This window comes from Neoarius graeffei, chromosome 3 (assembly GCF_027579695.1).
Source record: "Neoarius graeffei isolate fNeoGra1 chromosome 3, fNeoGra1.pri, whole genome shotgun sequence".
Lineage (NCBI taxonomy): Eukaryota > Metazoa > Chordata > Actinopteri > Siluriformes > Ariidae > Neoarius > Neoarius graeffei.
Genome location: NC_083571.1, coordinates 16409443 through 16434512, shown reverse-complemented (window position 1 = coordinate 16434512; position 25070 = coordinate 16409443). Strand labels below are relative to the sequence as shown.

At 43.2% G+C, this 25070-nt stretch overlaps 1 protein-coding gene across 2 annotated transcripts in view; it reads right to left on the bottom strand.

Annotated features, from left to right (window-relative positions):
- Positions 1-2513: 2513 nt before the first annotated feature.
- The window catches only part of smpdl3a (sphingomyelin phosphodiesterase acid like 3A), a 40798-nt gene continuing 18241 nt past the window's right edge, over positions 2514-25070 (bottom strand). For both annotated transcript variants that reach the window (XM_060916441.1, XM_060916442.1), the window contains 4 exons: positions 10778-10941; positions 10367-10547; positions 7471-7595; positions 2514-5882 (listed from right to left, as the gene is read on the bottom strand). In XM_060916441.1, coding sequence (XP_060772424.1) covers positions 5568-5882; positions 7471-7595; positions 10367-10547; positions 10778-10941 — 785 coding nt within the window. In that variant the 3' untranslated portion in view covers positions 2514-5567. The remainder of the gene's footprint in view (positions 5883-7470; positions 7596-10366; positions 10548-10777; positions 10942-25070) is intronic.

The following is a 25070-nucleotide window of genomic DNA, read 5'->3' as shown; positions in this document are numbered from 1 at the left end:
CATTCATTTTGTGAATTTACATTTCTCTCTTTGGTAGTGGTATTAGGTTTGGTAAGCATTGTGGCAATAATACAACAAGGCGTTGACAGAAAATGTACTTTTAATACTTAAGTATTTTTAAAAGCAAGTACTTCCATAGTTTAACTTAAGTAAAAAATTGACTGGACAACTTTCACTTGTATCAGAGTAACATTTGACCAGTGGGATCTGTACTTGACTTAAATAATGAAGTTGGGTACTTTGTTCACCTCTGGTCCCATGTTAGAAACAGAGAATCGGCAACTAATATTCTGAGATAATTGGCATGTTGCCAAAAATGAATTTGGCATGGTGCCAACCAATCAGTGAAGCATCAAATTAAGTTACCTATAGCTGTTTTGCAAATCCATAATGTCATTCTGGTCCCACTTTACACCTAAGTGAAACATCCTGGACATCATGAAGGCCTTCTTCTTGGAAAATGAACCATTTTGGGTTTCATGTCAGATTTACGGTAATTTCCCTTGGTCCAATTTCACTTTGGTTGGTATTTCCTGCATACGGTGGCTTGGTAGTGTAATGCAGCAGGTATAACTCTACAGCCATAATCTGAGCATCTGATGTGAAAATCTGGCGGACTCACACACACATGTATATATAAATGTGGCAATGGGGGCGTGGCCAAGCGTCGGTTTGTGAATGGAGGGCAGGGCCGGGGAAGGTGAGGCATCATTACACTTGATATCAATTAATGTACGTGTTTGTTGCAAGGATGGTGGAGCATAAAAGGAGGGGGAGAGCAGAGAAGAGGTCTCTCCCAACCAGAACACGTGTGTATGTGTGAATGAGTAAAGCTGAAAAGCTGAACAAAATAGCTAAAATAAAGTGTGTGTGAGAACATCAACTCTCGCCTGCCATGCTTCTGTGCTTCACCCACATCAGGATCTGTTACAATAAACAATTATTCGTCGAAGGCGACGTGAATATCGATGAATAATTACAGAGATGAAGTTGAGGTTATTATTCACCGATATTCACTGAGCCTGAGGCGGATAATTGTTTTAGTATAAATACACAGGTGATTATTTTTTTTTATTAAGAATTATTTATTTCAAACTTCAAAAGCAGCATGCAAATGTAATACCGGCGTGGCGCAGGCTTGTGTCACTTATCTATTCCAACTCATATAAAATACTTTGAAATCGATAAAATAAATCACAATTCCACCTTACCTTTGAATAGTTTTAGACCAAACTTGCATTTTAGTGCTTTTAGGAACAGCATTTTCTTTCATCATTTGTAATTCTTCTTCACTTATGGTGACGAAGTGACTGGCTGCCATTTTGCTGAGTTGTTCAAGGTGATTATCGAGAAATAGTCTGTGTGCAGACTAAGCCCCTTTACATAGTCTAGTACTGGTTGCCGATGGAAGATAGCCTAGTTAAGACGTACGCCCAGTGCGCTCAAAGATACCAAACGGAAGCGTCGGTTAGAATGATCTTCTTACACATTTATTTTCTTATCAGTTGCAGTGACAAACATTAACTCATAATAAATGTATCAAAATAACAAAACAAACCATTCACTTACAACATACTTAAAGCACACACGGGCACAGTCGAAAAACTGTTTGCTTCCCCAGTCAGCAACACCTGCATTCAATTTTTCCCTTCATTATAAAGGCCTAGCGTGGACTGCAATGACCCGGTATACACAAAACAAATAGATAACCCCCTGGTGGCGTGGAGCAAAATTACAGGACATGACAAAGAGTTACATTCATGACACACAATGAATTATGGCTCATACAGTCTGAACTTCTTGACCAATCAGCTCGTGCAATTTTCTATAATCACCTGTGTATTTATACTAAAATATACACACTCACATGGGTTGTGAACTTGCAGAAGAAACTTCACACATCACAGTCTCATAAATTTCTCATTTGCCTAGTTTGTCTAAAAGCAGACACACTGCCATCAGAAGATAATTTTGATATTTTTTCTGACCCATAATGAACAAATGTCATTTCTGTCACATCTAAATATATGACTATTACTTAAAAATAGTGTGACGTATGTCACCCCATAATAACATACAACTATTTTCATAACTACTTGATACCTTTTTCAAATTATCACACACACACACACACATACACACTTGTGAATGAAATTAATTTAATGTCACAAGGACCAAATAGCTGAACATACGTGCACCAATCCAACCAAACTGAAATATAATGTTGGCTTGGGCAGATACTGTTTAGAAATAAACAACTTGTATTATTTCATTAAGTAGAGTATAATCTCACAAATTGTGGAGGAGTGTCATGTATAGTTCAAACATTTTGAATATTTTTTTTAAAAATGTGTGCGGTGATGGAATTGATGTCATGTTAGGTTTTGATTTGTCTGTACCAAAGGAGGTCAAATTGACAAAGTATCATCTAGGAATGTAGATCTCTGCCGCCTAAGAGATTCTGCCTCATGGATCTGGGAGCAAACAAACAGTCACTGACAAAGACACAGCTGTTCAGAGATGCTTCTCAGTTTATTGTAGGACAAACATTAATATATATTCACATTCAGGAGTGTGTTGCAGCGATGTGATTAGATAATGATGATGTGATTGATGAAGCTAAGTTACCTGTATATGACAGGGTAATGTAATGGATGATGAAGCATTACATCACTGGTCAGAATCATAATCTTATAAAAGAAGAAAGACATTACTCATCAAAATAACCTTCATTAAGCAGAGAGCAGAATGTGCGAGCGAAGATAAATCTCAAGGATGTCACTAGCCAAAACAAGTAGCAATCAGAACAGCCTGTACCAGTTCAAGCATGCCAAACACATCTCTAGCAATCCCTTCTTAGATCCTAAAGGGATCTGATGCATGCTTGATCACACTGGACTTTCCTCATCTTTTAGTTTGAGGTCTTGCAATGGTGGTATTTACATGTTGTACCAACATACAGGTCACAAGTGATTGTTATGAGAAAGTTAATACAAAGATTACTATACGTGTATGTGAAAAGGTGAGATGAACAAGTCCTCGAAGGACTTCTTCATTGGTGAATTGCTCCTGTCTTGTCAGCTGAGATGACATAAGGTAGGGATGCCAGACGATTTACATGTATTCACTATGGCTGGGAGTCAGTCAACCACAGATTTTGCCTCATGCTTTAGATTATTTTTGCATCATAGAACACTATAATAATCAGTAAGCTATCATAACTGTCTGCACAGAATCCTAAAGGTACGGTTCCATGAGCACAGTTCGAACCTTGAGATAAAAAGGAGAACTGGTTGCTGTAGCCTGGGAATCAGCATAAACTACTGCCATCTCCTTTACTTTGGGCACGTGGCACAAATGTCAGATGGCAGGCTCCCTAAATTCCTGCTAAATTGAGTTCCCGCCCATGCCTCTGGAAGTGTTGGACGCCCAAGACTAAACATCGTGAAGACGCTGGGTAATGATCTTGAGCTGTATCTAGGAGAGGATTACGATATTGTGATGGGGAAGCTTTGTGCATTGGCTCGAGCTAATGGCACCGAATCCTATGTTGCACCAAACAAACAATGATTAATAGATTGTGAGCAGGCAGACCCATCGCAAGACGGATTAAGGTATAAGGTTATAGAACATACCCACAGTTTATTAGAAACTCCATGGAATTTTAAAACAAACAGAAGTACTTATTTTTTTTAAACCCCAGACACAAACGAACATACAATTCAGTTCCACAGTGAATGTGCACTAGAATTAATGAAACAGAAAATACATTACAGCTGCTCTGATTTTAACAGTCATTTCTTGATTGTCCAGCAACAACCCTGTTGTACAATAAATCAGTGAAAAATAATAAAAAATATTCTTTATATAAATTAAAATACGCTGTAATTTTAAACAATTCAAATCCCTTTAAAAACAATGCTCACCTTATTTATAAACCATTTGATTTTGAAGATCGCTTAACTTTAAATAAGCTCTATATCATTTGACAATACTAATCCTTTAAAACTAAGATGCATAACAATCATTTCTTATTTCTAGAATATAAAACTGAATTAAAAAAAAAAAAACACTGGATAAAGCTGGCTAGAAAAATGTGTTGCTCCAGCAGATCCAGAACATTCCCAGTCACATCAGTGTTTCCCCAACCATATATCCCATCTCATCTGATTATCTCTAGCCGCTTTATCCTGTTCTACAGGGTCGCAGGCAAGCTGGAGCCTATCCCAGCTGACTACGGGCAAAAGGTGGGGTACACCCTGGACAAGTCGCCAGGTCATCACAGGGCTGACACATAGACACAGACAACCATTCACACTCACATTCACACCTATGGTCAATTTTGAGTCACCAGTTAACCTAACCTGCATGTCTTTTGGACTGTGAGGGAAACCGGAGCACCCGGAGGAAACCCATGCGGACACGGGGAGAACATACAAACTCCACACAGAAAGGCCCTCGCCGGCCACAGGGCTCGAACCCGGACCTTCTTGCTGGCGACAGCACTAACCACTACACCACCGTGCCGCCCCCAACCATATATTTTATATTTTAATTTATTTGGGGGGGGGAGGAGGTGCAACGGGACCCCAGCCCACCCACACATTTTAAGGTCAGAGAAAAAAACAAACAAACAGGGATGCAGGCACTAGGACCATGCAGAAACATCCCCCGCTCAAGCTGCGCTCAAAAAACGATTTGATTCAAACAAGAGTGTTAGCAAAGTCAGTGGCCCCCAGGTGATGGGCAGGGACAGCATGCAGAAAGTGGAGAGGTGAGCGAATTACAGAATCAAGCAGTAAGGTAGGAGAGGCTGTGGTACAGATAGGTGACAAATTAAAAACCAAAATGAAGAAGTGTCTTAGTAGTGAGAACACCATGAGTCTCCAGAATATCTTCAGTACTCCTTGCCAAGTCTGTGGAACTGTATTGGAGGGATGAACTTTCCTCCAAGATATTCCCTCACTTATATACAACTTTATTCAATCAGCTAATTTAATTGAGATCAAGATTTCTTTTGCAAGAGAAACCTGAGTACAGCAGATAGACCTCAGGTTGAGCCCTTTTGAGGATTTGTGCCTGTATTTTGTCCCCTGTCCATATAGAACACGACCAGCTCTCCTGCTGAAACTGTATCCCCTCAACACAGGACTCACTACAAGATCAGTGGCTTTGATCCAACTTGTATTAAAAAAATAAAAACAAAAAATTGTTTAAAAAAAAATTGTTCTAAAATAAAACGTGAAGACTTAAATATGACTCCTTTAACTGTTTGCTCACGTCCAAATGCTCTGTAATGGAAATCATGGGGAGGAGTCGTGCAGGTGACCATCCTCACCCCCCATCCCACGCCCCAAACCAGCAAACTTCAGGGAAACACTGCACGTATAAGGTTTGGTTCAAGTCTTTAGCTGGCACTAAAAAGTAATAAATTCTACAGTTGTGCTTCATGTATTTTCTCTTTATTTTAAAAGAATACCTCTAAACTAAAAAGATAAAGGCTAAGATTTATTCCCTTTATGGCAAGTTAATAAAAAAAAAAGAGAACTCTAAAAAGGCTTTCGCCATTAAAACTCACCACTGCTGACCTTTTGCACACACTCTGAATAGGACTTGTGGTCCAAAAAGTGTACAGAACAAACCTGTACTGTTTTACACTCCTCTGTACAAGTGACAGTGGTATTGTAACTGACCATGAAATAAGTGAAGTATTTCTGGAATTCTTTACTTTCTGGTGCTTCAAACTTTAGTGCAAGTTCATGCAGGCTTTCTGGCTGAATGTCCTTGATACCAAAAGCTTTGGTCATGATGTATTCCAGTCTCCAGTTGGGCTTTTCTTCCTGATTTGCTTCAGTCAGATTCAAGTAGAACTGCCAAAGATCCTTGAGACAGAAGGTGAGAATGTGTTCAGCAAAAGGGCAAAAACTAGTGCAAGACCCACCTCTATTGATGCATGTAAGCTTTTGTTGACTGAAAATGATGAGTGCATAACCCTACATTCACACCAGCACTCATATTGCTTCTAAGTTGCTCCTTGTGGGCGTGTAGAGACCACTACTGTTGGCACTCATGAGCATGCACTATATTAACTATAGTTAAATCGAGCTTCTAAAGCCAACTTGTTATACATACATTTAATACCGCACAAACCAGTGTGAAAATTGGTTGTTTGTTACATGTTCAGTTTCTTAGGCCCTGGTCACACTACAGCTTGCGATGAGTTTGCGAATACTTGGTGATCAAAAATTGCTAGCATCGCCACCAATCATGCAATACACGGTGATTGTTCTCCGAGCTTCGTGAGTTGTCTTTTGTTGTGTCTCCGCCTTGTGAGTGGCCAAAAATGTCACAACAAAATTCAATGCAGGCATTGAAATTTGGTGGCAATGTTTTCATCAGCAAACTAAGCAGTGAATACTCGCAGATGGGTTTGGAAATACTTCCCAAAGCTCAGGGAACCTTTGTCGAGCCTCTTGAGATATATTTGTCTCGAATCTATGTCCACGATGCTCGTGGGAGCCTCATCAACACAGCAGCTCGGCATAGCCTAACCTTCGCTGAGACTTAAAAAGTGCATTTACATTTGGGGATCCTTTGGCGCGTGTTGTACATGCGCTTGGGACCCAGTTGTTATGGGAAACTCCTGATGCTGATTTGAGCGCAATCAGCACGTGCATATAAGGACGCTTTTTCTTTTTTTTTTTTACAGAGACTTTGCAAGCATTCTGTCAGGTATGTGGCGGTAGATGGGTCTAAGTGCAGGAAGAGTGTTTATTAGCAGGAGTGATATTTACAAAAACAAAACTTAAAGCCAAATGTCCTTACATGCGTGTGCAGATTGTGCTCAAATCAGCATCAGGTGTTTCCCATAACGACTGGGTCCTGCGAGCGTGGCCTCTTGAGCGCACAAAGGCGTGACAGTCAAGTGTTCATCTGCTGTGTGACCACAACTTTTAGCTCGCTTGTATATCACCATGCATCATCACCAAAACACCTCATTTGATAACCCATCGCAAAGCATCGTGAGCCGTAGTGTGACCATAGCTTTCCTAGCTTTATTGCCAGTTTAGCAAAGCAAGTGAACTGTACACAGTACAATCTCAGAGGCAACAACAATCTCTGAGACTTCATTCCAAGCTTTTTTTTTCTTCTTCGCAACAATAAATAGGAACTAACTGCACATAACTTTTTTTTTTTTTATGAATAGGGATGTGAAGAAATAATGGACCACACGTAACACAGGATTAGTCCAAGGAATTGTCTAGATGTCACGTTAACATGTCATGCCTATTTTCTTTAGAATTCTCCATCTCGATTGAAATGTCGCATTGTCGCTGCTGAAATCGCAGCTCCATGTTGTGTAGAAAAATAACAGCTGTCTGTGTATTTATCTTAACATTCAAATAATTACCTTTTTCTGGAAATACAATATCAAAGAGGACAGCCTTATGTTCATAAGGTTTAACATACCTGTAAGCCATAGTCCTGGGAGTTGTACAGGTACATGCGGACGCCAGGGTTATTCGAATATTGCTCGAGAAAACTTCTGTATGGGGTCACAGCCGGCGTCACAAAGATGGAGTTAACAGGCTTCCCTGTAAATAATTGAAGATTTATGACTTGGCATCCAAAGAAATTTTGAGACAGACTTTACAGTTCTAAAATTATGGAGTGAAGAGACAGGACTCATGGTAATATAGATATTTAGGCACTACCTAAAAGCAGCGCTCCTGATGAGTGTATGAGCAAAATATTTGCAAGGGCACAAAATCAACCTGAATAGAATATCATAGCATATTGCATAGCATTGAATTGTGTAGTGCCATTTATTTCATGTTAATAAATTGCTGCATTGTCTTATGAGAGGGAGACCAATGAGATAATGAGCATTGCAGTTACAAATACATATTTATCCCTTTCTTTGACACCGCATGCCATGCACCAGAAACAACACCATGACATTTATTATGGTGTGACTCTGCTGGGTGCCTGGTGGACAGCAGTGAACCAGTGCCTTCACTTTATATCATTACTATATAGTTACCATCCAATATCAAACTTGATATGTCAAAGTTGTCTGGTTATAGCTGTCTTGGCCACGTGCTTTGGAGCTCAGCATGTGCAGCTGCAGACTGCAATTACGCCATTAGGACTAATGGTCATGCACCTGTTCCTGATTAGAACTCAATCACAGTGCATACATATAAGGACTCTCAGTAACACACAGACTTTGCAAAAGCCTTGTATTTTTGTATCGCTTTTCTGGTTTTGACCCCGTTTGTGTTTTTAGATTCTGGAGTATTGTATTTCCTCTGATATCCTGTTTGTGCCTCACTGGATCGCTGCCTGTTTTTCTAGTCTGCCTCAGTTTTGGATCTGTTTGCTAACGTGCTTTCAATAAAACACTTCCTGCACTCACATGACAAAGTGTCAACTGCCCAACAAGCTAGTCGACTAATAAAACTGTTTAACTAGTTTTATATGAAACTGTCGTGAATATTTTCTGTAAAATATGTTAGTAAATAACCACATGTTATTTTTTTAAAAATTAAATTAAAAATAAGCGCTGGATTAAAAACCCATCTATCTTGTGGAAATAAAGATACAAATTTTGTTGCCCGGTGGTCAAGTGTTTGTGACATATGTTGCCTTGCACTTCCAATTGGGTTCCCTGTGGAACATGTTCGTCGTTTGTTGTACGTACATCATATGGTAAAAAAAGCCATTAAAAATCAGGTCAACGCATGACCATGTTCTCTTAAGTATGGAACACCACTATCTTGAAGATGTCTATGAAATTATACAAAAAACATCCATCGGGCAGGATTTCCATGGGCACAAACAACTTGCTGATGATCAGACTGGTTTGAGCTGACCGGAAGGCTACGATCACTCTTTACACCTGTGGTGAGCAGAAAAGCATCTCAAAATGCATGACATGCAGAACCTTGATGCAGATGGGCAAGAAGACCACATCAAGAAGACCACATCAAGTTCCACTCCTGTCAGGCAAAAACAAGAATCTGAGGCTATAATGGTCACAGGCTCACTGAAATTGGAGAGTTCAAGACTGGAAAAATATCATCTGGCCTTTTTAAATCTTCAACTGTCCAGTGTTGGAGAGTCTGTGCCCTCTGTAGCTTCAGATTCCTCACTGCTAATCCCTGCATGAAATTACTCTTTTCGGACACTTAATTCAGCACTCTATATATACCATGATTTTTATATTATCATGATAGCTCTGGTTTCTAGCATTAGAAGTCCAAGTCACTTTGGTGATTTATTCTTGTACTTTTCCTTCTGTAATCCCATTCTGTGGTATCGAAGATTATGGGTTCCCTTTTTTTCAGTTCTACATCACGATTTTCTTGTTGAAGTAAGTAACTGAACTGAAGCCCCAATAGGGAAGTCAATTCATAGTCCAGGGGAAGGAAAAAAAAAAAAAAAAACACTTCAATAATAGGCCCACATTGAACAAGACAGAGGCAAATCCGTCAGATGAAACTGAGAGGAACCAGCATTAAAAGGGAACTCATACTCTTCTGAGTGAAACCATTACAGCCAACAGTCATGTAGAGAAGTCAAACTGCTCTAACAATGATGAATTTACACCATCTCCTGTAACAGTCACAGGTCATCTGACTGTTGCTGATAGGGTGATAATGGGATTATTTGCTGTCTATATTAAATATTATTCTATCCACATTCACTGGATATGAGCAATCGCGTGCTCTGATTAGCTACTCTACTACTGGGATATCAGCTCATATACCGTGAGTAGAGAAAAACAAAATGGCAGAGCGTGTTGCTGAACCAACTGAGGACAAAATCAAAACTCTACTTGAAAACAAAACCCCAAAAATATTATCAAGTATTTAAAAGAAACAGAAATAGCAAAAAGAGTATAGCCCCCGCCATATCTCCTGTTCCACACTCCAGCCCAGTCGATGGCAGATACACCTTTAAGTTGGTTTGCCAACTGCCCAAAAAACCCTAAAAAAGAAGAAACAAACCCCCTAAAAAAAGCAAAAAAAAAGCAAAAAATATGGAAAAAAGTATTTGATGATAAGAATGTATTTTTTTTTTACTTTTCAAGAATTATTATTATAGCGTTTTTCACAAATTGTCATTTTGCCGGTTTGTTTACATTCTAAGCAGAAATTATTTTGTACAAGTTTTTATTTATCAAATTTGCAAAAAATAAAAACACTGTTTCTCAAAATCCAGTGAATGTGGATAGAACAGTTATTCCAGTCAATCTCATTGTACGTGGGCTTATATGCTATGCACCTCATTGGCTATCAGCTCATGTACAACTCGATTTCATGGAATAACTTAATTATGCTTTCTAGAGGAAATGTGTTACCTTTACGATCCAGAAGAACCATCAAGCTGTCTCGATGAGTATGACCGTAAAACTGTCCCTGAATAATGTCACTGTAGTTTCGAAATATCTCCACAAGTCTTTCATTGTCACTCTCCCTCATGGCTGTGGTGTTTTTCGCATAGGGCAGGTAACCAATCGGGACATGAGCAATCACATAAACCTGTGAATACACCGAAAGAGATCAACATTTTAAAAACATTTATTTCATTCGTTTAGTTCATTTAAACAAACACCCACAAAAACCACATAAAATTCTAACACTATTTTAACAAGCAGCTCTGCTTGTTAAAGCCAAATAATTATCTGAAACTAAAATGATTTCTGAAAATACAAAGTATGCCAGTTCATCTTAAAATTATTCAGCCTCTAAAATAAACCGAAATGCTTTACCCTCTCCATGTTCTGTTTGGAAAGTTCCAGAGTGTCCTGTAGCCACTGATACTGGCCAGCTGGGTCAGACATGTTCACGGTTACTTTGTTGGGACTGTAGTAAAGATTTGTGTTCAGGCTCACCAGTCGGAGTCCAGGCTTAATCAACTGAGAGTAAAAGCCCCCTTCAGAAAATGAGAATCAGTGTGAGAATATGTATATATACACATTACACACACACACACACACACACACACACAGAGTACCAGTCAAAAGTTTGTACACCCCTACTCTACTCATTCCTAGGTTTTTCTGTATTTTCTACATTGTAGAACAATACTGAAGACATCAAAACTATGAAATAACACCTGGAACACACATGGAATTGAACAAAAAAGTAATAAAAACAAACAAATGTTTCATGTGGTGCAGCCATGGCCTGAAGGTTAGAGAAGCAGCCTTGGGCCCAAAGGGTCGCCAGTTCGATTCCCAGAAACGGCAGGGGAGTTGAGTGAGTGAACAGCACTTTCCCCTCCCTTTGTATCATGGCTGAAGTGCCCTTAAGCAAGGCACGTAACACCCAACTGCTCCCCGGGTGCTGTAGCATAGCTGCCCACTGCTCTGGGTGTGTTTGCACTCATTGCTTGCTTGTGTGTGCATGTGTGTTCACAGCTTCAGAGAGGAATTTCACTGTGCTTGAGTGTGCATGTGACAAATAATAAAATAATAATAAAGGCTTCTTCTAAAACATTTTAGATTCTTCAATGATGCTTTACACACTATTGGCATTATCTTAACCAGCTTCATGAGGTAGTCAGCTGGAATGCTTTTCAATTAACAGGTGTGCCTTGTCAAAAGTTAATTAGTGGATGAGTTTCTTGCCTTCTTAATGCATTTGAGATCAAACAACTTTCCTGGACCGGCAGGAAAATCCATGGCTGAAGTACCCTTGAGACAGGCACCTAACCCCCAACTGCTCCCCAGGAACTGGGTATGGGTATGTGGGTGTGCTTGTTGTACGTTGCTCTGGATTAAAGCGTCTACTTAAAAAAAAAATGCCTGTAACATGAAGTGTCTTCGAATGAATAAAAATAAAGAAAAATAATTGAATTAGAAAGTGTGTCCAATCTTTTGGCTAGTAAGGTGTATTTATTGTCTCATATAAAGCAAGGCACGTAAAAGTGAGACATGTTTGAAACACTTGATAAGGATGACAACGAAACCTGTAATTAGAATTAGACTGAGCCATAGTTCTTCTCCTAATACTCATTTCTCAAATCATCATGTTTCTGTCTGCAGAATTATATACAGTATGTATACTACAGCGGTATATTATCTATCCAACCAGGGAAAATGAATATTGCTAAAATACTAAAACTGTATGGTATACACACTGTGGTCTGGGAAAACCTACTGGATGCCTAAAACAGAAAAATTCTGACACCTCAACTAGAAGAAACCATAAATATACAGTCCTGTGTAAAAGTCTCAGGCACATGTAAAGAAATGCTGTAGACCAAAAAATGGCTTAAAAGATAATGAAAATTAAATGTTTCAACATAAAATATATATTATAAACAGCAGTAAGCCATAACAAATGAAACAAAGTCAATATTTGGTGTGAGACGACCCTTTGCTTTAAAAAAAAAAGTATCCGGTACAATGAGTGCAGTTTTATAAGGAAATGAGCTGTAGGTTTTACTGAGCATCTTACAGAACCAGCCACAGTTCTTCTGGACACTTTGACTCTCACACTTGCTCCTTAATTTTACAGCAAAACTCAGTAGCCTTCATGATGTTTTCTTTTTTTAATCTGAAAATTGGTCTCTTATGTAATATGCTGCTCAGATACAAACATTTATTTAGTTATTACATTTTTAATTTTGTGCTGGAAAACGAAAGTTTGGAACTCTAAAATGTTTTTGTGTTGTTGACTCGATAATGTCAAGTCAAATAGAAATCTATAACAAATTTGTATTGGAAAAAAAAAAAACCAGGGGGCCTAAGACTTTTGCACAGTACTATAGTTCACCAAAACAGTATTAACATCTTTTTATAGGGATATCTTGTGTAAGGAGCCATTTTAACAAACAGAGGGGTAAAGCAGTCAGTTTGCATGAAGATGTCTAAAGCCTTGCTAACTAATCATTATTTTCTCCCAACAAACATCATGCTTTGATCACATTTGTGGAGCGTAACAGGCTGAAGCAAAACAGACATACAGTTAGGGCCATAAATATTTGGACAGAGACAACATTTTTCTAATTTTGGTTCTGTACATTACCACAATGAATTTTGAACAAAACAATTCAGATGCAGTTGAAGTTCAGACTTTCAGCTTTAATTCAGTGGGTTGAACAAAATGATTGCATAAAAATGTGAGGAACTAAAGCATTTTTTAAACACAATCCCTTCATTTCAGGGGCTCAAAAGTAATTGGACAAATTAAATAATTGTAAATAAAATGTTCATTTCTAATATTTGGTTGAAAACCCTTTGTTGGCAATGACTGCCTGAAGTCTTGAACTCATGGATATCACCAGACGCTGTGTTTCCTCCTTTTTAATGCTCTGCCAGGCCTTTACTGCAGCGGTTTTCAGTTGCTGTTTGTTTGGGCCTTTCTGTCTGAAGTTGAGTCTTTAACAAGTGAAATGCATGCTCAGTTGGGTTGAGATCAGGTGACTGACTTGGCCATTCAAGAACATTCCACTTCTTTGCTTTAATAAACTCCTGGGTTGCTTTGGCTTTATGTTTTGGGTCATTGTCCATCTGTATTATGAAATGCCGACCAATCAGTTTGGCTGCATTTGGCTGGATTTGAGCACACAGTATGTCTCTGAATACCTCGGAATTCATCCGGCTGCTTCTGTCCTGTGTCACATCATCAATAAACACTAGTGACCCAGTGCCACTGGCGGCCATGCATGCCCAAGCCATCACACTGCCTCCGCCGTGTTTTACAGATGATGTGGTATGCTTTGGATCATGAGCTGTACCACGCCTTCACCATACTTTTTTCTTTCCATCATTCTGATAGAGGTTGATCTTGGTTTCATCTGTCCAAAGAATGTTCTTCCAGAACTGTGCTGGCTTTTTTAGATGTTTTTTAGCAAAGTCCAATCTAGCCTTTTTATTCTTGAAGCTTATGAGTGGCTTGCACCATGCAGTGAACCCTCTGTATTTACTTTCATGCAGTCTTCTCTTTATGGTAGATTTGGAATATTGATACGCCTACCTCCTGGAGAGTGTTGTTCACTTGGTTGGCTGTTGTGAAGTGGTTTCTCTTCACCATGGAAATTATTCTACGATCATCCACCACTGTTGTCTTCTGTGGGCATCCACGTCTTTTTGCATTGATGAGTTCACCAGTGCTTTCTTTCTTTCTCAGGATGTACCAAGCTGTAGATTTTGCCACTCCTAATATTGTAGCAATTTCTCGGATGGGTTTTTTTCTGTTTTCGCAGCTTAAGGATGGCTTGTTTCACCTGCATGGAGAGCTCCTTTGACCGCATGTTTTCTTCACAGCAAAATCTTCCAAATGCAAGCACCACACCTCAAATCAACTCCAGGCCTTTTATCTGCTTAATTGAGAATGACATAACGAAGGAATTGCCCACACCTGCCCATAAAATAGCCTTTGAGTCAATTGTCCAATTACTTTTGGTCCCTTTAAAAACAGGGTGGCACATGTTAAGGAGCTGAAACTCCTAAACCCTTCATCCAATTTTAATATGGATACCCTCATATGAAAGCTGAAAGTCTGGACTTTATGTCCATGTCCATTATATAATTATAACTTGAATATGTTTTAGTAAACAGGTAAAAAAAAACAAAATTTGTGTCAGTGTCCAAATACGGTATATATGGACCTAACTGTATTTAACAATTAGTCAATGAAATCGAGTCATACATGAGCTACACGCCATGTACGATGAGACTGTGTGGAATCATCTTTTGGCTGCTCCCGATTAGGGGTCGCCACAGCGGATCTTTCATCTCCATTGGTCCCTGTTTTCCGCATCCTTCTCCACCACACCTGCCACTTTCATGCCCTCTCTCACCACATCCATGTATCTCCTCTTTGGCCTTCCTCATTTTCGTGTGCCTGGCAGCTCCATTATCAACATTCTCCTTCCAACATGCTCTGCATCTCTTCTCAGGATGTGCCCATACCATCTCAGTCTCATCTCTCTTGGCTTAATTCCCAAGCTCTCCACATGTGCTGTCCCTCTGATGTGCTCGTTCCTTATCCTGTCCAACCTTGTCACTCCCATTGCAAACCTTAACATCCTCAACTCTGCCACCTCCAACTTTGCTTCCTGTCTCTTCGTTAAGGGTACGGTCTCCAATCCATACATCATAGCTGGTCTCACTACTGTCTTATACTGTACATCTTACTTTTTCACTTTTGCTGGGACTTTCCTATCACAAATGACTCCCGAAATCCTTCTCCAACTGCTCCACCCTGCCTGCACTCTCTCACCTCACTATTGCAGCCCCCATTTTCCTGCACAGTTGACCCCAGGTACTTGAATTCACCAACATTCTTTATGTCTACTCCTTGCATCTTCACTACACTCTCATCCCCATTCTCACTGATGCACATGCATTCTGTTTTGCTACTGCTCACCTTCATTCCTCTTCGTTCCAATGCATACCTCCATCTCTCCAAACCCAGCTCAACCTCCTTTCTACTTTCACCACACATCACAACATCATCCGGAAACATCATGTTCCATGGTGACTCTTGCCTCACTTCGTCCGTCAAGCTATCCATCACTATGGCAAACAAGAAAGGACTCAAAACAGATCTTTGATGAAGTCCTACCTTCACCTTGAACCATTCAGTCATTCCAACTGCACACCTCACTGCTGTTTCACTGTTCTCATGCATGTCTTGCACCACTCTAATATACTTCTCATTCACTCCACACTTTCTTATACAATACCATAACTCGGAGTTCTGGCTGAGCATGTGAGAGAGCAAGACGCAGGTGGAGAGAGCTCCCGGGTGTTGCTAACAATTTTTCATATTTCGCAGACATAGTTACGCCTCCGTATTATTATCTGTGGCAGCGGGGCCGTGGTCAAGCGTCAGTCTGTGAATGGAGGGCGGAGTCAGGGAAGGTAAGTGGTGGAATCACTGCACCTGATGGGAATTAACCTGTGTTTGTGTGTCTTCTCCAGTGACCGTGCCCTATAAGAGGAGAGGGAGAGCGGAAGAAGGCAGCTACTCCCAACCTGGATACTTGTATGCGTGCATGTGTGTGTGTGCGTGCATGTGTGTATATATGTGTGTATGTATGTAGTTGAAAGCTGAAAAGCTATAATAAATGGGTTTTTGAGAACTCAGTTCTGGCCTGCCGTGCTTTTGTGCTCCACCCACCTAGAACACTTGCTACAGTGGTGCTGAAACCCGGGACGGAGCGCAGGAGAGAACAGCCCCATGGAGTCCTCCACCTTCAAGGACCTGATCCATGCCCTCGCCACGGCCCAACAGAGCCAGCACCAGGCGCTGGTCGCCCTCCGGGAAGAACAGGAGCAAAGGTTTGAGGCCCTGGTGCTGGCGCAGCAGGAAGATTGCCAGGTGTTCCGGCACCTACTCGCGTCGGCGGGGTCCACCACCTCCACCGCCGTGGGCCATTCCCACCTCACCCTGACGAAGATGGGCCCGCACGACGACCCCGAGGCCTTCCTCGGTCTCTTTGAGCAGGCAGCAGAGGCATGGGGTTGGCCGGTGGAACAGCACGCGGCACGCCTCCTCCCCCTGCTCACGGGCGAGGCAGAGCTGGCCGCGCTACAGCTCCTCACCGACAGCCGGCTGGTCTACGTGGACCTCCGCAGGGCCGTCCTCCAGCGCGTGGGTCGCACTCTGGAGCAGCAGCGGCAGCGCTTCCACACGCTGTGCCTGGAGGAGGTCGGCCGGCTGTTCGCGTTTGGCCAGCAACTCCGGGACGCCTGCCACCGGTGGCTGAGGGCCGACAACCACGACGCCGAGGAGATCATTGATCTGGTGGCGCTGGAGCAGTTCGTCGCTCGACTTCCAGAAGGAACCGCGGAGTGGGTCCAGTGCCATCGCCCGGCGTCGCTGGATCAGGCCATTGAGCTGGCGGAAGACCATATGGCGGCCGTTCCAATGGCAGGACAGTGTGTCTCCCCTTCTCCCCTCCCCTCTCCCCTTCTGTTCCTCTCCCTCGCCCCATTCCCTCACCGCGGGGGCCGGCTCCACCCCAGCCGGCCCGCCGCACCCGCGATGTCCTACCCTTTCCTACTTCCGTGTCTGTGTCTTCCCCCCCTCAGGTGAGTGATATCCAGAACACCGGTGCAGAGAGAGAGCCTGGGCCAGTGTGCTGGTGCTGCGGGGAGCCGGGGCACCTCCAGCGCTCTGCGCTGGAGGTGGGCGCGGTGGTCCGGATCCCCGACGTGCCAGGAACCGTCCTCGATCGGGCCGGAGCGTATCGCATACCGGTGAGTATCCAAGGGGATACGTATCAGGCTTTGGTGGACTTTGGCTGTAATCAGACCTCAATCCACCAAAGCCTGGTGCAAAACGAGGCATTGGGGAGAGCACAATTGGTGAAGATGTTGTGTGTGCACGGGGATGTTCACAACTATCCTTTAGTGTCAGTCCACATTCTGTTTCGAGGGGAGAAATTTAGAGTTCAGGCGGCGGTTAATCCTCGCCTCACTCACTCTATAATTTTGGGGACTGATTGGCCGGGATTTCGGGATTTAATGACGCACTAAGTGAAGAGTAGGTCCTGCCGTAGTTTAGTGGGGGGAGGTCCCGGAATGGCATTGGCGGGAGCAGCTGTCACAGAGCCGCCTACGTCATCACCGCGTCAGAGTGAGGAGCAGCAAGCTCCTCCTCCCTCTCTCTGGGAATCCCTCACGGATTTTCCATTAGAGCAATTGCGAGACGAGTCTCTGCGGCATGTGTTTGACTAAGTGAGAATAATCGATGGTCAAATGTTCCAGCCAAACGCCACCCTGTCCTTCCCCTATTTTTCCATTATTAAGGATAGGTTATACCGAGTGATGCAGGACACTCAAACTAAGGAACAAATAACCCAACTTTTGATCCCAAAGAGCCGCCGGGAATTGGTATTCCAGGCGGCTCACTTTAATCCCATGGCTGGACACTTAGGGCAGGATAAGACACTAGCCCGAATAATGGCCCGGTTCTATTGGCCAGGGATTCGCGGCGATGTCCGTAGGTGGTGTACGGCATGCCGCGAATGCCAGTTAGTAAATCCAGTGGCCATCCCAAAAGCGCCTTTGCGCCATCTACCATTAATCGAGACCCCGTTCAAAAGAATTGGGATGGATCTTGTCGGGCCATTAGATCGGTCAACACGAGGGTATCGTTTATTTTACTTCTGGTGGACTATGCAATGCGATATCCGGAAGCAGTGCAGTTTCGCGATATCTCCGCACATAGTATTGCGGAAGCACTCTTCCACATTATCTCCCGAGTCGGAATCCCCAAAGAGATTCTGACTGATCAAGGCACTACGTTCATGTCACGCACACTGCGCGAACTGTATGGGTTATTGGGAATCAAGCCGATCCGCACCAGCGTTTATCACCCACAAATGGACGGCTTAGTCGAACGGTTTAATCGCACCCTCAAAAACATAATTTAAAAAATTTGCAAGCGAGGACGCACGTAACTGGGATAAATAGTTCGAACCCCTGCTTTTCGCAGTGCGAGAGGTCCCACAAGCCTCCACGAGGTTCTCCCCGTTTTAATTATTACATGGGCATAAGCCGCATGGCATCCTAGATGTGCTGCGGGAAAATTGGGAGGAGGGACCTTCCCCATGCAAAAATGAAATTCAATACGTTATTGACCTGCGTGCAAAACTCCACACACACACACACCTAACCCAGGAGAATTTGCGGCAGGCTCAAGAACGTCAAGTCCGCCTGTACAACAGGGGCACGCGCCTTAGGGAATTCACACCGGGAGACAAAGTACTCGTGTTATTGCCCACATCGAGCTCTAAATTAATCGCCAGGTGGCAAGGACCCTTTGAGGTCACACGGCGAGTCGGGGATGTCGACTATGAGGTGAGGTGAACGGACAGGGGTGCGGCGTTACAGGTATACCACCTCAATCTGTTAAAACGTTGGAGCGAGGAGGTCCCCGTGGCACTGGTGTCGGTGGTTCCAGAGAAGGCGGAGCTGGGACCAGAGGTTCAAAAGGGAAAATCGACATCACCCACCGCTCCGGTCCCCTGTGGAGTCCACCTCTCCCCGACCCAGCTCACGGAGGTCGCCCGGTTGCAAACAGAATTTTCTGACGTGTTCTCGCCCCTGCCCGGCCGCACCCACCTCATAGAACACCACATTGAGATGCCCCCGGGGGTGGTAGTGTGCAGCCGCCCTTACAGACTGCCCGAACACAAGAAAAAGGTGGTTCGGGAAGAACTCGAGGCCATGCTCGAAATGGGCATTGTCAAGGAGTCCCACAGTGACTGGAGCAGTCCGGTGGTCTTGGTTCCCAAGGCCGACGGGTCAGTCCGGTTCTGTGTGGACTATAGAAAAGTCAATGCAGTGTCTAAATTTGACGCATGCCCAATGCCTCGTATTGACGAGTTGCTTGATCGACTAGGCACGGCTCATTTTTATTCGACACTGGATTTGACAAAGGGATATTGGCAGATCCCCTTGACTCCACTATCCCGAGAGAAAACGGCCTTTTCCACACCATTTGGCTTACACCAGTTCGTCACACTTCCATTTGGGCTGCTTGGGGCGCCTGCTATGTTCCAGCGGCTTATGGATAGGGTCCTCCGACCCCACGCCACCTATGCGGCCGCATGCTTAGATGACATTATTATTTACAGTAATGACTGGCCGCGGCACCTAAAACACCTGACGGCTGTCCTGGGGTCGCTGAGGCGAGCGGGGCTCACAGCCAACCCAAAGAAGTGTGCGATTGGGCGGGTGGAAGTACGGTATCTGGGCTTCCACTTGGGCAATGGGCAGGTGTGTCCCCAAATCAATAAGACAGCAGCGATTGCAGCCTGCCCAAGGCCCAAGACCAAAAAGGGGGTGAGGCAGTTCCTGGGGCTGGCTGGCTATTATCGTAGGTTTATACTCAATTATTCGGACGTCACCAGCCCGCTGACTGACCTCACTAAAAAGGGGGCACCAGATCCGGTCCAGTGGACAGAGCAATGCCAGCGGGCTTTCTCTAAGGTAAAGGCTGCATTGTGTAGGGGGCCACTGTTACACTCCCCTGACTTTTCTCTCCACTTTGTTTTACAGATGGATGGATCGGGCTGGGGGCTGTTCTGTCCCAGGAGGTGGAGGCGGAGGACCGTCCAGTGCTGAACATCAGCCGCAAGCTGTCGGTGCGCGAGGGCAGGTACAGCACCATAGAGAAGGAATGCCTCGCCATCAAGTGGGCAGTTCTCGCCCTCTGCTACTATCTGCTGGGGCACCCTTTCACCCTATGGTCAGACCACGCGCCCCTGCAGTGGCTCCACCGCATGAAGGATGCCAACGCGTGGATCACCCGTTGGTATCTGGCACTCCAGCCGTTTAAGTTCGAAGTGGTCCACAAGCCGGGGGCGCAGATGGTTGTGGCGGACTTCCTCTCCCGTTGGGGGGGTGGGGGGGTGGGAGTGTCGGCTGCAGGCCTGAGTCGGGCAGTGGGGGTATGTGGCAGCGGGGGCGTGGTCAAGCGTCGGTCTGTGAATGGAGGGCGGAGTCAGGGAAGGTAAGTGGCAGAATCACTGCACCTGACGGGAATTAACCTGTGTTTGTGTGTCTTCCCCAGTGACTGTGCCCTATAAGAGGAGAGGGAGAGCGGAGGAAGGCAGCTACTCCCAACCTGGATACTTGTGTGCGTGCATGTGTGTATGTGTGTAGTTGAAAGCTGAAAAGCTATAATAAACGGGTTTTTGAGAACTCAGTTCTGGCCTGCCGTGCTTCTGTGCTCCACCCACCTAGAACACTTGCTACATTATCTTTAAAGTTTTAGAACGTTTTTTAATTGAAATAGCATCAGAGAAATTGCATCAGTACAAGATTACTGCCACAGCTATGCCTGCTACTAAGCCCATGTTTACATTAGACCGTATCAGCGGATCATCAGATTAACATTTTTAAAAGGATTAGTGTGCACACAGCAACACCAATACACGATTTGCGTGCACACAGCAACACCAATACACGGATACGCTCGGCTCCGCAGGCATCCTGCGCTCCAAATCACTCCGCCCTGAACAGCGAGTGCCCTCTGGAGGGTGCGCACTCCGGCCTTGCGCAGCTCACAGAGCAAGCGAGTGAAGTGCACAAGCTGTGATTCGGGACTGAGCCGCTGTGTGTGTGATCCCAGCGCATATCACTTACCACTTGCAAGTGGAAGGATGGCAAGCCTAAAGACGATCATAACTACACAATGGGCAGTATTTGCATCAGTATTTGCAGTATTTTCATACTTTTATACTCTTTAATGAAAGGTGATACAAGGCGGAAGTCCGCGCTGTTTTTCAGCAGTCGCATCACATGACCAACACCAGCGAATCAGGAAGGTGGATGTCACAGTGACGTTGTCCAATGACAACGCCAGCTAGAGCTCAGCACAGCGTATCCGCGTATTCTCAATGTTTACACAGCACCGGAGCTGACACGATCTGGATTGAATACGTGGACCCTGGCGGATTCCCGTTTTCCGGCGTTTCCAGGCGGTTTAATGTAAACGGACAGTGCATCCGCGAAGAAAACGAGACAGATACGGTCTAATGTAAACTTGGCCTAAGAACTCTGACCATGCTAGCGCTTCATCTGCTAATACTCATGGCGCCTCCCCTGTTAAACTACCTGTGGATTTGGACAATCTTCGTTCTGCTTTAATGACTGCTCTAACATCTGCCATCACTGATCAACTTAAACTGGCGATAGACGCTGCTCTGGCACCAATTGCTGCTGCGATTGAGGGATTTACAGCGAAGACTGATTCTCAAGACCACTGTATTGTTGATTTGGAGCAACACTTCTCCTCTTACAGTGACCGAGTTGTGTCGCTAGAAAGAGCGGTTGAAGATCTTGCCACGGCTAACAAGCAGCTAATTGATAAAATGGAAGACCTAGAATCCTGCTCCCGCCGCTGCAATCTTCGTGTCATTGGCATCCCTGAGGGGGCAGAAGGAGCTGATCCAGTAGCATATATGTCCAATTTTTTTGCCAATGTTCTGGGGACAGGTGTATTCCAAATCACCACCACTTCTGGACAGGGCTCATCGCATCGGCCCTAAACCATCAAACCCCAACACCGAGGGGCTAAAGCCAAGGGTCTTCATCGTTCGATTCCACTATTATCAGGACAAGCAGCAAGCCTGGCACTGGGGGATTGCCAACAAGAATCAGCTTACTCACGACGGTCGTAAGGTCTACCTTTTCCCGGATTTCAATGCTAGCGTTGCTAAAAAGAGGGCTGCTTTCACCAACGTGAGACGATGTCTGAAGGAGAAAGAGGTGCAGTTTTCCCTGCCCAACTTCGTATCGACCATGGCAATGAGAAACTCCACTTCAATTTGCCGGTGGATGAACAGAGCTGGTTTGACAGTAACTTTCCTTCAGGGTGAAGTAAGGTCCATTGGACTTTCTATATGTGACAGTATTTTGGATCTTTTGTAGTTTGTACAGTGGTTTGCCTACTTATAGTTTATCCATCAATGGCAGTTAGCTTACTGGTAGGCTAGAACTAGTTGCTATCTCATTAGCAGCTAACGTTACTTTACAGGTTAACCTAGCTCTGTTAGCTTGCAAACTAGCTTTGGAGGGAATGAACCTGTGCATGTTTTTATTTTAACTATGGTTTGCTATTCTTGGGTCTTTTATAGATTTTTTGAAATGCTATTACTAGTTTATTTTGCTTATACATTCATATCTGTAAACATGACTGATTTTGCATTGTGTTTAATCAGGGTGTCTACAGGTTTGTCCAAGTAAAATTTAAGACTTTTTAAGACCATGTTCCAAAAAAAATTAAGACCAAATCTAAAGTCACGCAAAAACGTACTCGTTTGAAAAAAAAAAAAAACTATATAATTTAATGTAACTTATTGTTCTTGTAAACATTCACCAGAAAACACTATTCTAGTAGAAGTACTTCATTTCTTTTCCTTGACAGGCATTCACACACTCAGAACACAATATAAGGATCGGATAATCTTGTAACTATGTGACAATCAGAATGCAGTCACAATGTTTGAATCCAAGGCCATCCTTAAAAAAAAAAAATTTGTTTCCTGTCCACCGGGTGAGCAAAAAAATTTTCAATAGGGAGGGAGGGATTTTTTTTTTAATGGATGGATAAGAAAATCGCAAGGCTGTGTTTGCTTTTTCTTTCAGTACTTTTTTTTTTATTACAAAAGCAGACACATTTAATAATATGACAGTTTAATCAACTGAAACTTGTACAAAAACTTTAAGTTAGCATTTTAAATGCTGACTGCAACATTTGTAAAACTTTTACAAAAGTACTTAAAATGTCCGACACATGGACTTTTTGTAGTTCTAAATCGACCGTTAGGCCTAGTTCGGATGAAATTACACTATTAAAATGATCACTGAATGATTTGTTTTTCTGAATCTTTACTATTTTGTTGTTCACTAGAATACCATTTTGCGATTTCACACTTAAGCAAATGTTTGAAAACTCCGGATCTCCTTCCTTCATGGTGGCTGCCATTTTTTTGTGCCGCACGGCGCATGCGCAGAGCTGATTCGACAGGGCTTTCCACAAGCGCCGGCTATACAGCCGACTACACAATTAAGTCCAGCCGGCTACTTTAATGACTATTATTTTTGTAGCCCACAGGCTCTAAATATTAATTTTCGATTTTAATAAAATTAAATGTTTATCTAACGGACTGACAATGTCAAACTGAACCGCACTCATTTAAGTTGCGATTCGCGCTGTTTGTACCGATAATAACCACAAATTCCCCGCCGACTTCGTTGATCAAGGGAGAGTAACTCATCCGTGGCCCCGACATGCGGTATGCGCGGGCGCACTCGGCGGAGGCAGTAGTGTGTCGGGGCCGTCGGAGGTGACATCAGAGGGAACAGAAGCAGAGATGACGCTTATTTTGTCTCCAGTAAACCAGTCTTCTCTCGTTCAATTACGTGCTGGCATCAAAAGACACCGTTGGTTGTAAATGAAACCAAACTGAGTCATTGGAGTGTATTTGCATACACAAATGGAGAAATGTTCGCTGAGTGTTTAACTGTGTAGCCCCACTGCAGACCGTTGTCGTTGTTAATTCATAGCATGCTCAGCTGCGTGAATGTGTCATGCACCGAAAATAAGAGATTTACAAGCCAGGAACGCCTCATGATGCAATATGCAAGAAAAGAAAGATGATTTACTGCCATTTTACTTTGTATTTGAGTAAAATGAATAAATAAATGGTCTGTGGAAAATACATTTAATCCTGGGAGCTGCGTGCACAGGAGTTTATTATTAGTGATGCAGTGCTATGCATTGCAAACTATTGACTCCCATATAGGGAGCAAAGCACAGCAAACTCTTGTTCTTCCGTTTTTCATCTTCTGTACAAATTTCGATTTCGAATAACCCAATAACCGTACATCGCACACAGACAAACAATACATCAAAACGTGCGACTCGATCGGACTCGCTATGCTATTACTTTGTTCAGCATTCTACAAAAAAAATCACGCAAAATTTCCCATTCATTTTCTATGGAATTAATTGAAAAAAAAATCGCACATTTTCAATGCTTTTCAAACATCCGCTGCTCTGGCATGCTTTCACCTAGAGACATGATTCAAACTTTAAAATGGAGACAAAATTATCTTGTGTGGATCTGGTATTCAACTTTTTTCCTAGGTTCTATACTTTTTGATCAGTCACAGATCAAACACCATGATCAAATCTGGAGAAATTCAGACTTTATAATGGGTGTCTATTGCGTTACACACCAGCAGGGCTCAGGAGTTTAGAGAGCTTGAAAAAAAAAGCTCTAACTTTCTCATTTAAACTGTGTTTTCAGCCACAATTTTCACTCTACACACAATTTTCTCAAAAGTAGTAGCCACACTTGTCTTGATTCACACAATGTGTCTACCTGAGCGATAGGATTTACAGTTTTTGAATGAGAAGCCTGAAAGTAAGGAGAGGACAGCCACGCTGCCCCATAGACTCCCATTATAAACCTGGCTGCGCTTTTACTGCAAAATCAGAAATGTCACTTGTTTTTAACTCGCTCTAGTGTCCACATTTTTTACACTAGGGACAAAAAACACATCAATGTGTTTATGGGAGCCTTGT